The sequence below is a fragment of the Leguminivora glycinivorella genome, chromosome Z (assembly GCF_023078275.1).
Source record: "Leguminivora glycinivorella isolate SPB_JAAS2020 chromosome Z, LegGlyc_1.1, whole genome shotgun sequence".
Taxonomy (NCBI): Eukaryota; Metazoa; Arthropoda; class Insecta; order Lepidoptera; family Tortricidae; genus Leguminivora; species Leguminivora glycinivorella.
In genome coordinates, this window is record NC_062998.1 from 6,158,685 (window position 1) to 6,171,589 (window position 12,905).

The 12,905-nt window shown below is 38.6% G+C and overlaps 1 protein-coding gene across 2 annotated transcripts in view; it reads right to left on the minus strand.

Annotated features, from left to right (window-relative positions):
• Positions 1 to 1,335: 1,335 nt before the first annotated feature.
• Positions 1,336 to 12,905, minus strand: part of LOC125241557 (fizzy-related protein homolog) — a 94,077-nt gene continuing 82,507 nt past the window's right edge. Inside the window, exons 4-10 of one of the 2 annotated variants that reach the window (XM_048150095.1) lie at positions 11,239 to 11,472; positions 10,883 to 11,017; positions 10,073 to 10,187; positions 8,892 to 9,013; positions 4,354 to 4,522; positions 2,415 to 2,524; positions 1,336 to 2,022 (exon numbers count right to left, since the gene is read on the minus strand). In XM_048150095.1, coding sequence (XP_048006052.1) covers positions 1,846 to 2,022; positions 2,415 to 2,524; positions 4,354 to 4,522; positions 8,892 to 9,013; positions 10,073 to 10,187; positions 10,883 to 11,017; positions 11,239 to 11,472 — 1,062 coding nt within the window. In that variant the 3' untranslated portion in view covers positions 1,336 to 1,845. Of the gene's footprint in view, positions 2,023 to 2,414; positions 2,525 to 4,353; positions 4,523 to 8,891; positions 9,017 to 10,072; positions 10,188 to 10,882; positions 11,018 to 11,238; positions 11,473 to 12,905 lie in introns of both variants that reach the window. The other variant, XM_048150094.1, reaches the window with a different exon arrangement.

Here is a 12,905-nt window from a genome sequence, read left to right on the forward strand (position 1 = left end):
ATATATGTCGGTACAAATATTAGATATGACAATATGTCTGTCGGTACAGTCGAGTTCATTAATATGTGTACATTTCGTCACTTTAATTCGTTGAAATTAGGTGAAAAAATGTACACATATTTATAAACTCGACTGTGCAATGTAATTTTCAATGGCATGAATGCATCGTAATAATTTGTCAATGAAATCTAAATACAATGAAACTATTTTGGTTATTAATCGGTAGAGAACTGGGTTATTTAGAAATGTATTCCCAAAATATTGTTAAAACTTAAATAAATCATTTGTCCACCGTCATATCCCTAATGTACACAAACATACAAAAAGTAAATAAACATGCTGAAACAGAAAAAAATACAGTTAGTACCAATTTCAATAAAACCAAAAATGTATCCCCAAAAATGATTATTACTAAGAGTTTACGAAAGTTTTGATTAAACAACGCTCAAAACTAAAACTCTTCGAAAACATGTGTAATTTTACCCAAAATTCGCTTTTCACACATAAAGTTTCAGAAACTTAGGTAAATTGTTCGAAAACTATTTTCGTACATACTTCATTAAGATGTCAAAGTAGCCTGCAGGGAATGTGTTAACCCATTCAATTGTAAACCCATTAAAACGGTTCACTATTAACCCATTGGACGGGTTTCCGACACTGATTGGGTTACCACATAACCAATCGATTAGGGCACATGGGCATATTTCAGTACATTTAGTACAATGAAGACATAGGCGATGAATAACAGAAACACAGTAAAGATAAATAAATACACAACTCAGTATAAGTGAAAACTTAAAAGATTTGCGTGTTCAGATCGTTTAAGACTGTGGTAGCAAATTCTTTTAAGTTTTCGCAACGCGAACTAAACTAGAAAATAATAAATTATAGTATATTATATAAACGCTATATTAGAACATCTAAAACATATGTACATGTTAGTAAAGTACTTTTAGTAAAATGCAATAGAAACAGTCCAGCTTCCGTACTCTAAACTAACTAGGTATCTAAAAATATAATTATCATAATAAATTATAACGTCGGTGCTATCTATTTATATCAATTGTCAACCTTAACATGATACAAAATACTAGGAACCATATTGACACAACTGCTTTGTTACTATTTACTAACGACCAACTATTTTTATAGTGTCTGCGTAAATATCCAAATCTCGATACACAAGTAGTGAGAAATGATTTCCCTTCGTGTTTTTTTCGGAAACGTTCGTGTTTGCCGCGCTAGTTCGGTCAACGACAGTACTTATTGCACAAGGACTGACTGAAGTAGCGTGATACGTTCGTGAGTTTCCGTGAAAACACGAAGGTAAAAATTGTCTCAATATTGGCCGCCACTATGTACAGTCAACAACACAGCTGTGAATAAAAATTTTATTGCCTGTACATTAAGGTGTATACATATTTTTAGCACTTTGAATTCACATCTGTGTTAGCAGTTAGCAGTATGCTATTCGATAAGGTCGACAACACTCGCATTTTACGTGCACTGTGACCTTTAAACCTAGTACCCACAGTCCTACTTACATGTAAAGCAAGAGACAGCTATCCGCAAAAATACTATACCATTGGTATCTATATCAATCTCACTAATAGCTACCTCTGCTTGACAGTGGACAGTACTAAGCCTTAGCCATGTTTAAAACCTTAAATGCACTATAAGACTAACACCGACACATTGTCTATGGACATCTTGTCTGTGGCACTACGATTCGCACATCACTGTTTGTCACGCACATTGTCCACAGACTAGTTTGAAACTAGTCTGCAGTTACCTTTATCGTGCAGATTGTCACTCGGCCGCTATAATAATATTTTAGTCTGTGGCTTATCTGAGCGAAGTATGTAGGTTAAGCACGCTCTGTCGCTCGCGGTGTGACGGGGATTTGGAGAAAACGTTCCAGAATCGCAGCGTTTCGTCGCCGGCGCCGGTGACGATAGCTTCGCCGTCGGGCGATAGAGCCAGGTAGAGGACGCGGTACGAATGACCGGTTAGTTTTGCTACCTGGAAGGTAACAATAAAATGGTTTAGTCTTGTATGAAACACGACACTCGGAGACAAGAAAAGTAAGTGATAGATTAAACTATCTATATCTAGCAGATTCTATACCCTAATATTGTTATTTAGGCACTGGTCCAACCAAAAGCGAGAAAGCGATGAGCTATCGGCGATAGAAACGAACAAAAGATAGTTGCTCCCGTGTAAATAAAAGAGAGCGAGCGATTAACTCATCGCTCGGCGACATTTTGTACTCGGCTGGCATGCAGTTCTGCACTACAGGAATGTGTATCGCAGGCCTTATGAAGGACAACTTATTTTTAAGGAACTCTTCCTTGACACGCTTCGGCAATATGCCAGTAAAATAAGGGACTAAAGTAATGTCAATGTGAACATACCTGTGTGAGCGAAGGATACTTCCATACTAGTATCTGATTCTGCGAGTAACCGTGCGTCGACACCAGTTCGCTCGAGTGCTTCGACCACGCTAGGTTGCACACTTGTGAACCTGTGAACATAGACGATAGCAAAATTAATACATTTTACAATACAAATAAATGGTGTCTTAGTCATTGAATGCATCCCTATCACAGAACACCCCACTAGAAGCCAAATGCAAGCGATATTGTTCGAGACGCAAATCACCAATCCTTGCGGGGTGAGGCGGGCGCGCACGGTGCTGCCATTGGTCGTTTCAAATAATGGCGCGCCTTTATGATTAGCAGTAGGGATGGGAATGGGACATGTCTATTATAGACAATGGTACCGGTACCAGTACTGTGGTGAATTTGTTTTGCAACAAATTATAATATTATAATTAAATTATAATAAGGCCTAGTTACCCTTCGGGTTGGAAGGTCAGATGGCAGTCGCTTTCATAAAACTAGTGCCTACGCCAAATCTTGGTAGTAGTTTCCAAAGCGGACCCCAGGCTCCCATGAGCCGTGGCGAATGCCGATGCCGGGATAACGCAAGGAGGATGATAATTGTGATAGCATCTCAATAAAAATCATTCTAGTAACAATAACTAAACTGTGCATTTTTACTTACGTTTACTAAGTTAAATAACCAACTAAATATTCTAAACTAATCAATGAACTAAATACCACTACAGACTCTACAGATTCTAGATAATTTAAACTATTACAAATCTGCTTTCTTTTATATTTCATAAAATGGTAGCACATGGTACGAACGGCAGTACGAAGTTCCCGCAACAGACATAAACTAACATGGCCCCATGCCTAGTCGTTTACGTGAAAGGGATAGCATATCACAGTGTTAACTCGGTAAAGAGGGATGGACGCGCCTCGGCGCCGCTCAGCACAACCATATTGACCAGTATAAATGAACTCCGCGGACAATAAACAATATTCAACAAAATAATTAATTTGACTTAACTGTGGAACGTTGTTCCATCTTTTTTACATGTAGAAGTGTTAGAAGACTTGCCACACCACTTTATGCTGTAAGAGACCATTGTTTGCAACCGAAATTGATTATTTAAGATTTTTTCCCGAGCGGACACGGACACTGTTAGCGGGTCGTATACTTGGGCGCTACTGATCGGTGTCGCACGCGTTCAAACTTTTATAAACCTGATTTGTCGTATGCTTGGTGACCGCGAGTCGCCCTGTAAGGGCCATCTTGTTGTATTGATCTGTGATCCCTATTAACCACTTAAATATTGTAGAGTACTTTTTGCCGCGACAAAGAAAGTGTAAATTTAGAAACGTAGTAGTTTCGTACTAAATACGAAGCAAGCATGATCTAACCTTATTTAGACTCATAAGGTTATAGCCATAAATCAGCAACAGGCGTAGTCCTTACATTACAAACAATAAAGCTATCCGCAACAGGCTTCGTCATTTACCCATATGTGGGTCATTGCAACAACAACATACGCGCAAACTAACTAGGATTTAGACTTGAGACGCAAACTTTCAAATCTAGACACTTCAGCAACTTGATGATCAAGTCAAGATCCAATATTACCTAGTGCCAGCATGATTGACAAAGATTACTAAAGTAAAGAGGGCCGTCACTGTGCGTACATGGAACGAGTAGGTATGTTTATGTAGTATTATGTATGTTTATAATAGTATTGATAAACGATGTGATCTCCAACAAGTTGATGCCCCAGTTACCGATACCACAGGGCCTAGCTAGCTAGCTTTGTCAAGGACCTAACGTTATCACGTTATCAGGGATCGTATTCTGTGCACCCACCAGTGTCGAGTCGAAGTAGGTACCTACTTACATGGTGTGGCCTGTGACCGTGTTCCAGCGGACGCAAGCAGCCGTGTTGTTACACAAGGGATGGTATTCTGTACTCACCAGTGTCGACGTACTGCATGGGCTGGCCGGTGAGCGTGTTCCAGAAGCGTATGCACCGGTCCGCGGTGCCGCCGCCGGACGCGAGCAGCCCGTGCTGGTGCGGCGACCACGCGATCGCCTTCACCGCGGCCACGTGCGACGAGTACGTTTGCACTGGAGTCGACGAATGCTGGGAATGGGAACAAAAGGTTAGTTAACTTACAAAATGAGCTCCCTGTCACACCTCGGACACTGGCGATCAAATATATTGAAAGAGGCGCATTCCTAGCACACAGTCTTAGCTCGTGTAGGTGAACGCGTACTATGCTTGTATGAGTGAACAGATCGACTGTTCGTGTTTTTGACAGGCGGTAACTGTGAGGTAACCGAGAGGGGGTGGGCGGCACTTTCAGCGGGGAGCGGGAGTGGCCATACTGTACGATAGTACTCTTTATTATACTGTGTCCCTGACGAGGTATTCCTGATGAACTACAGTATGGGGTTCTTCAAAAAAGGAGTGAACAAGTTTTTAATGGGTCGGCAACGCGCATGTGACACCCCTTGAGTTGCAGGCGTCCATAGGTTACGGTGACCGCTTTCCGCCAGGCGGGCCGTATACCTGTTTGCCACCGACGTGGTATAAAAAAAAATAGGGGACTTTAGCCACAGTATAACACCAGTCATAATTCTTCTAACAATTTTTTTCGCCGCGCGGTTTGTCCTTGAATAGCGCATTGCGCGAGCGAGGTGCAGAGAGTACATGCGAAACCGGATGATGCCGGTCGCATCAGTACGCGCCATGTGCCACTTATTTGAAGTATTTCAAATATAAACTCTACTCTCCATCATTTACGAGCTAAATAATGCTTAGTGATGCATTCAATATGAAAATTACCGCAATTACAGATCTTTTCCCATAACAGGCAAAGGGCAAACTATAATAATACATTCTCATTCATGTAAATTTATGATTAATAATCAAAGTATGCCATTATCATTGCGGTACATCAATGTCCTTATCAAAATCACTTATCCTTAGACCACATTCACATGATTTTATCTAAATTGTTTGTTGGTCCACTCCACCCTATACACGGTGTTTCCGGTATCACTCAAAACCTCAGACACCCCAACTGATTTTTATTTTTTTAAACTCATCTAGAGTATTCATCTTTTAATCTGATCGTTACTTTTTTTTTAATTGAATTTTTAATTTTCTGTACAGCTCTACTTGACTTGTAGCTCTACACTCAATAAAATAATTGCTAACTACCATCATAAACCATAAGACTATTTATTTGTGTACGTTACTGCAACGACATAAGGTTTACCAATAGACAGCTAAGATGCCACTGTAAAACACTTTAAAGCTTTGTCACAGTAAACTTCAAATTGGACAGGTAATCGCAGTAAGCAAATAAACTCAATATTCAAAATGACAAGGTTGTAATTAGGTACGAGTTCAATTTGTTATGACTTATGATAAACATTAAGATTAAACTGACAAACAACGTCAAACTAGTAGCGGAAAAAATAATCGTCCAAGTAACCGGCCAGTATTAATACCCCTAAATACTGAAAAAAGGTAAACAACCTCTAGCAATGCGATATACACAATGTTGTATTACGAGTACAATAGAATGGGCACGTAAAAAATAACTAATAATACTAATTTAAACAAAAATATTACCCCCATCAAGATATAGCTCAATCGATTCTACTCTCGATTCTGAACAATGTGTTTTCAGGTTTTTAGTGTTAAGTGAAACACGGTGTATATTTAGTTTGTTTTAGGTAATTATACACGGTGTAACGTGAGGAAACCGAAACATTTTAACTACACATTTACGAGGAAAAAATAAAGATAAAATGTCGTCAAACAAAATTTCGCAAAAAAAATAATTGTGTATTTTTTGTGTTTTTTAAAGTATTTTCATTTTCACATAAAAAGTAAATGTTATTAGTAAAAACTGGCACTTTAGAATAAAAATTTACATTTTCTCTAAAAAAATACTTTTATGCAATAAGTTGCTATTTATTTTTTGACATCTATCAACGAGGATATTAATATTATGTCCGATAACGACATCATTGCCATCAAAATAGCGTTTTGTTCTAAGAAATAATAAGTAATTGTTATTTCTGTAAGTGTAGGCGAAATCCAGAAAAGTTTGGTTTTTTACTCTTCTAATATGATGAGAAAAGCGCTGTTAAAACTGTTCGATTTCCTCATGTTGTAGCCTGACAAGATTTTATTTGACCCTGAAAGAGTGTCGCTACAAACCGCTTTCATATGGCAATAATGTGCCAACGTCATACGTATTGGGGACAGCGTGTACTGGTTACCCGTTAATATTTGTAGAAAATTAAAACATGGTTTTAGAGAATCAAAATTTAAAAAACAAGGTTTTAAGACTCGCTACTTCTTTCCGCACAGCCTAAAATCCATGAATCTTGTGCCTTAATCGAAGTCATCGATGTTTATTTTCTTTTTTCGTGGGACCTTGTTCTGTACTGGTGGCAGTTATGGAACGGCCTCCTTATTTCTATACATATTTTTCACGGCAGAGCTACAGACACCTTAAATTAGAACAAAAAATATATTAGGCTAAACGCGAAACCAACAAATTAATACAGGAGAACCGCACTATAAACTGTCAGTCCCGGACTTGTCAATAACCAATTTCAGAACATTGGTATCGAATGCTGTCGAATCCTTCATCCTTTTTAGGGTTCCGTAGTCAACTAGGAACCCTTATAGTTTCGCCATGTCTGTCTGTCCGTCCGTCCGTCCGTCCGTCCGTCCGTCCGTCCGTCCGTCCGTCCGTCCGTCCGTCCGTCCGTCCGTCCGCGGATAATCTCAGTGACCGTTAGGACTAGAAAGCTGAAATTTGGTATCAATATGTATGTCGCAGGGAAATGGCCAAAACAGAGATTTCATCAAATCACTAAGGGATATGATCAAATCACGCAGGATGTCAAAATGGTGAATCCATTTTATCATTTCCCTAGAAAATTTCAGTCATTTGACTAAATCCCTGACTCTGTTTAGCGAAATCACAAAATCGACAAATAGACCCGCCACGTTTTGTCATTTCACTAGATTTGTTTAGGGATTTGATAAAATCCCTGAACCACGTCAGTAAGTTGACGAAACGAGCTTATAAAGTCAACTAGATTTATCATTTCGCTAAACAAGTTCAGTGAAAAGACAATTTTTTTTAAATAAATATGCAAATAATTTAAAATGAAACATTTTTAGCTTTGTTTCTTCACTTATTCTGTTTTTTTTTTCTTATTTATAGAAAACCAAAAACTCTTAAAAATGGATTCAATTTTACCATTTCACTAATCTAGTTAAGGATTCAATCAAATCAAGTAACAAAGAAGAGTCTCATAAATCTAATTGGGTATATTAGTTTCTTGGCTTTGTCATTTCACGAAACCAGTTCAGACATTTGATCAAATCACCAGTTGAGACTTTATCATTTCCCTAAATTTATTTAGGGAAATGTTAAAACTAGTTGACTTTTTGAATTCGTTTCGTCAACTCACTGTCGTGGTTCAGGGATTTTATCAAATCCCTAAACAAATCTAGTGAAATGACAAAACGTGGCATGTCCATTGGCCGATTTTGTGATCCCACTAAACAGGGTCAGGGATAGTCAAATGACTGAAATATTCTAGAGAAATGAATGATGAAATGGATTCGCCATTTTGACATCCTGCGTGATTTGATCAAATCCCTTAGAGATTTGATCAAATCTCAGTTTTGGCCATTTCCCTGCGACATGTATATCAATCACGCCGACAAAGTGCAAAAATAAAAAATGGAAAAAAATGTTTTATTAGGGTACCCCCCCTACACGTAAAGTGGGGAGTGATTTTTTTTTTCATTGCAATCCTAACGTGTGATATATTGTTGGATAGGTATTTGAAAATGAATAAGGGTTTACTAAAATCATTTTTTGATAATATTCATATTTTCGGAAATAATCGCTCCTAAAGGAAAAAAAAGTGCGTCCCCCCCCTCTAACTTTTGAACCATATGTTTAAAAAATATGAAAAAAATCACAAAAGTAGAGCTTTATAAAGACTTTCTAGGAAAATTGTAAGTTCAGTACTTGATAAGTTCAGTAGTTTTTGAGAAAAATACGAAAAACTACGGAACCCTACACTGAGCGTGGCCCGACACGCTCTTGGCCGGTTTTTGTTGTAAGTAATTTATCACGTTTAGTATAATTATTTTCACTTTTAATCATATTATTTTGGACAAAATTGCGATGAAACCGTTAGAAAATTTAAAATATTTGCTTCATGTTTACATCACTGACATTCGATGACTTTCGACAACGGGTGTCAAATAGTAATCCTTGCCAGTAAAAGAAATTAGTTCAGCTGAAAATCCGCAATGCGGCGAGGGTCAAATAAAAACTTGTCAGACTATACACCGTGTAACACATTCGTGGACACGTATGCTATAGCATACGCGTAGTCATCTGTTTCCTTTGGTCTATGACAGATGACTAGCCGTCCGTGAACGTGCTAAGTTTACGTACCAGTGACCAGATGAGTAGTTTGTTGTCGTTGCCACCGGACGCCAGCGAGAGACCGTCGGGAGACCACTTGAGCCCGCACACCTCCTGCCGGTGGCCTTGGAGCACCCGGACCGCTGTGTTCACTTCTGGAACAAGACAATAGCTCTGTATAGTCTAAACAAGGTTCAAACACAGTCTCGTAAACTGTGCAAAAGTGTGCATCTTAAGTCCTCGTATAAAATTTTTTGTACATTTCCAAAATAGGCTACTTGCCTCCTAATCAAATCAGCTTCTTAAGAACTGTCAAAACGAATTTGAACGACTTGCTAATATGGAATTTATATGAAATCCAATTGAGTGACGTCACGGTCAACTCAGTTACTTAATATATTTCTACCTGACTTATTAAAAAGAAATTGGATTTAAAAATAAGTTCTGTCCATGTTTTCTTATAATTATCTCATGCTTTATTTCGTGCATGGTATAAAATATTTTTCAGTACAGATGGTGTTTTTTTTACGCACTAGTGCGAGAAGTGGTTCATTATATGGCAGGTCGAAACTTCGGAGGGTCATCTGTACTGAAAAACGTCGTACGATACACGTGCGAAAATGAAATTCGTAACTCGTGTCGATTTAAAACACTCCCTTCGGTCGTGTTTTAATTTATCGCCACTCGTTTCGAACTTCCTTTTTTTCGCACTTGTATCGTAATGTACTATTATTGTAACTACAGTCAAGTTCCCTATTGATTCCGAACTTTTATTGAGTAACCAAAAGGTTCCAAATTCAAAAACAAATGAGAGCATCCAGGACTGAGGAGGATAAATAAGATGGGCATAGGTAAAACATTTTGGTCACTATCAAATGTTGGAAGAGGTGCACTGAAAGATAAGGACCGAGGTCGCATGCGAGTGCATGTTGCAACCAGAACTATTTTTTAATAAAAGGCGGCTGTGACCCCCACCTGGCTGAAATGTCAGTTTTCTTCATCGTCATATTTTACTAGCTTTTGCCAGCGGCTTCGCTCGCGTTAGAAAGAGACAAAAATAAGCCTATGTCACTCTCCATCCCTTCAACTTACTCACTTTAAAAACCACGTCAATTGGTCGCTCCGTTTTGCCGCGAAAGACGGACAAACAAACAGACACACACACTTTCCCATTTATAATATTAGTATGGATGAGTAACATGAATACATACGCGGCGTCCTTGTATCCCGTTGCCTGATGTACCGATCCCGCGAACCCGAACTGAGGACATCGCCGTTCCACGCTAGAGCACCGACCCTCGCTGAATGTCCGTGCAGTTTTGATACCTGTAACGCAATGGTAACATTGTTATTTTATCGGAAATTAATATTTCACTAAATAGAACTATTGGGAATCAGAACAAAGTTAACGCGGTATATGCGGTAATGAGCAAATATATAACAAAAATGTCAGAAGTCAAATCAGCTTCTTTTTAGGAACTGCCAAAACGAATTTGAACGACTTGCTAAATAATATGGAATTAATATGAAATCGAGTTGAGTGACGTCACGGTCAACAACTCAGTTACTTTATATATTTCTACCTGACTTATTAAATAGAAATTGGATTTAAAAATAACTTCTGTCCATGTTTTCCTTATGCTTTCTATCGTGCATAATATAAAATATTTTATTTTAAGTACAGCCAAGTTCCCTATCACAAAAATGTCACATCTCATTTTTGTCCTTTTTATTGTAAAACGAGAAATGTATTGATCAAGGGATGATGAGCTTATCTAAGCGACTACATAAAAGTAGGTGTTGGGTTGCATATCAGTTACCACCACATGTTTAGCTCTAATGAAAGTAATTTAGATAATATTTGTGTAGTTATTTTTAGGGTTTTTTATCTATTACGTGTTAATCCCGGATTATCCATTTATAATTATTTCAAAATGCCCTAACCAGGAGCTTTGCTTATTTTCTGGCTAGGTTGATCTGTCTACAATGGTCACTAATATTTTTATAAAATAAAACTGTACCTCTTTGTTGACAGCGACATCCCATACGCTGATGTGTCCCTTCTGTGTGCCGACGGCGACGATGCTGCCTCGCTCACTCCACGATACTGACGTCACTGCGTTGCCTTCTGATGAGAGGTCGCAAAGCCTCGTCACCTGAAAAGGAAAAGAGGTGTGTGTGACAATAGGTCAAAATGCAACATTTCTCGGATGAAGTGTTAAAGCTAGATTGAAAAAGATGACGGATTTGTGAAAAAGTAGCTTTTTACTCTGCCGACGCTGGACATGTTTTACATGGACTGATGGAGGTCTTGCAGCTAGCATGTCCAGCAGTGAAGGGTAGGACTGGACTAATATCTTGTAGATAGTGTACAAACCTGGCTGGTGCACGCGTTCCACAGATACACACAGCTGCCAAGACCGACACTGAGCACATTCTGCGCAGACCAGTCCACCAGGTTCAAGTAGAAATCGTCCTGTAGTTCTGGCGCGTCTAGCACTTTGAACGGTATCCGTGAGATCTTGCGCATGGTCTTCCTGGGCGCCCATAGTAGCTTCTGTGAGGGCGTGGATATGGCTGAGAGGTTGTGTGGCGGCGTGTTTATTGTGTCCTGCGAAAGAAGGTTTTGGTTTAGTATGTATTTCAAACGGGACCATATTTTTAACACGGAAAAGTTTCCAAAATCCACAAAAATCTTCAAAGTTGATCAATATAATTTGAACCTTTAGTCAAAAGGAAAAGTCATTATTTTATATGACAAGTTTCATAGGATGGATCCTTTTCCAATCCACTATACTATTTACAGCAAAATATGTACCCTAAATCAATTTAATATTAACTAGGGGGTGATGTAACATCCAAAACAAAATGTTAATATACCTATTTGTAATGGAATAATAATTTTAGAAGTGAATAGGTATTGATAATGCAATATCACATTAATTTTAATAAATTCATAGACCAAAAATAAAATCATTAACTATAATTAAGGCAATTCAAGCGACGGGCGTAGAAAAAGCGTCAAGAAAAATGAGTTCATTTGTCTAAAGCATTGGCAACATTAGAACAGTGTGGATGTAACGGATGGCCGCGGCTCCATTAGGCTTCGGTGTATAATTTACAGATCGGACAAGTTCGAGACGTTAGTTGATAGATAAAGTCGTAAGTACTTGGTTAGAGAGATATACAAGGGAACTGAACCACGTACTTATAACATTTCGATATAGAATTTTGAGGAAAGATACCTAGGATAGGACACTATAAGTAAGAGCACATGTAAGAAAACTTAACAAGGCTATCTCTAAAATTATCTTTGGTGTCTGCGGAACCCAAAGTGCTAAAAACAAATCGCATTGCTCCAAAACGTAGACACAAAAAACGTACTTATTGCAGTACATTTCAAATGACAAGAGATTGATACAAATGGGTATACAAAATGCGTAATCACTGTAACCAATCAATTTCATTTGAAGTTTAAAATCGTACAGAAAACTGTACAGGTTAAGTTCTTTGTTTACACCTCTTAATTTCAAGAACTGCAAATATAGAACATATAGCGAGGAACAATAGGAACATATAGGGTTTCGGTCACGTTACACGTAGGGAAGACTCCGCCATAGAGAGACTTGTTGTTCAGGGAAGAGTGGGCGGTACAAGTCCCAGACTGCGCCCCTCAATGCGATGGACAGACCAAGTGAGGGCTCTCACCGGATCACCCTTAAATCTGTGCGCGCGGAACGCTGCAAATATGGCGGGAAACCATTAAAAAGGCAGCACAACGACCCCAATGAGCACTACTCTTGAGTATACGAGTATATAAGTAGGGTGGAATCACATTTATCAGTATCGACTTACATTTTGTGTACCTATGAGAAATCGCTCGAAATAGGCATGCTTTCAGGTTTCCGATGCGTAAGCGTCTTCATACTAACGAGCAATTTCTTATACATAAAATCGGCTCGATGCTGATTGATGTGGCTTCACATCCCATACGTATGCTATTGTAAAAATTGTCCGACTCAAAACATTCCCCATCCAACTCAA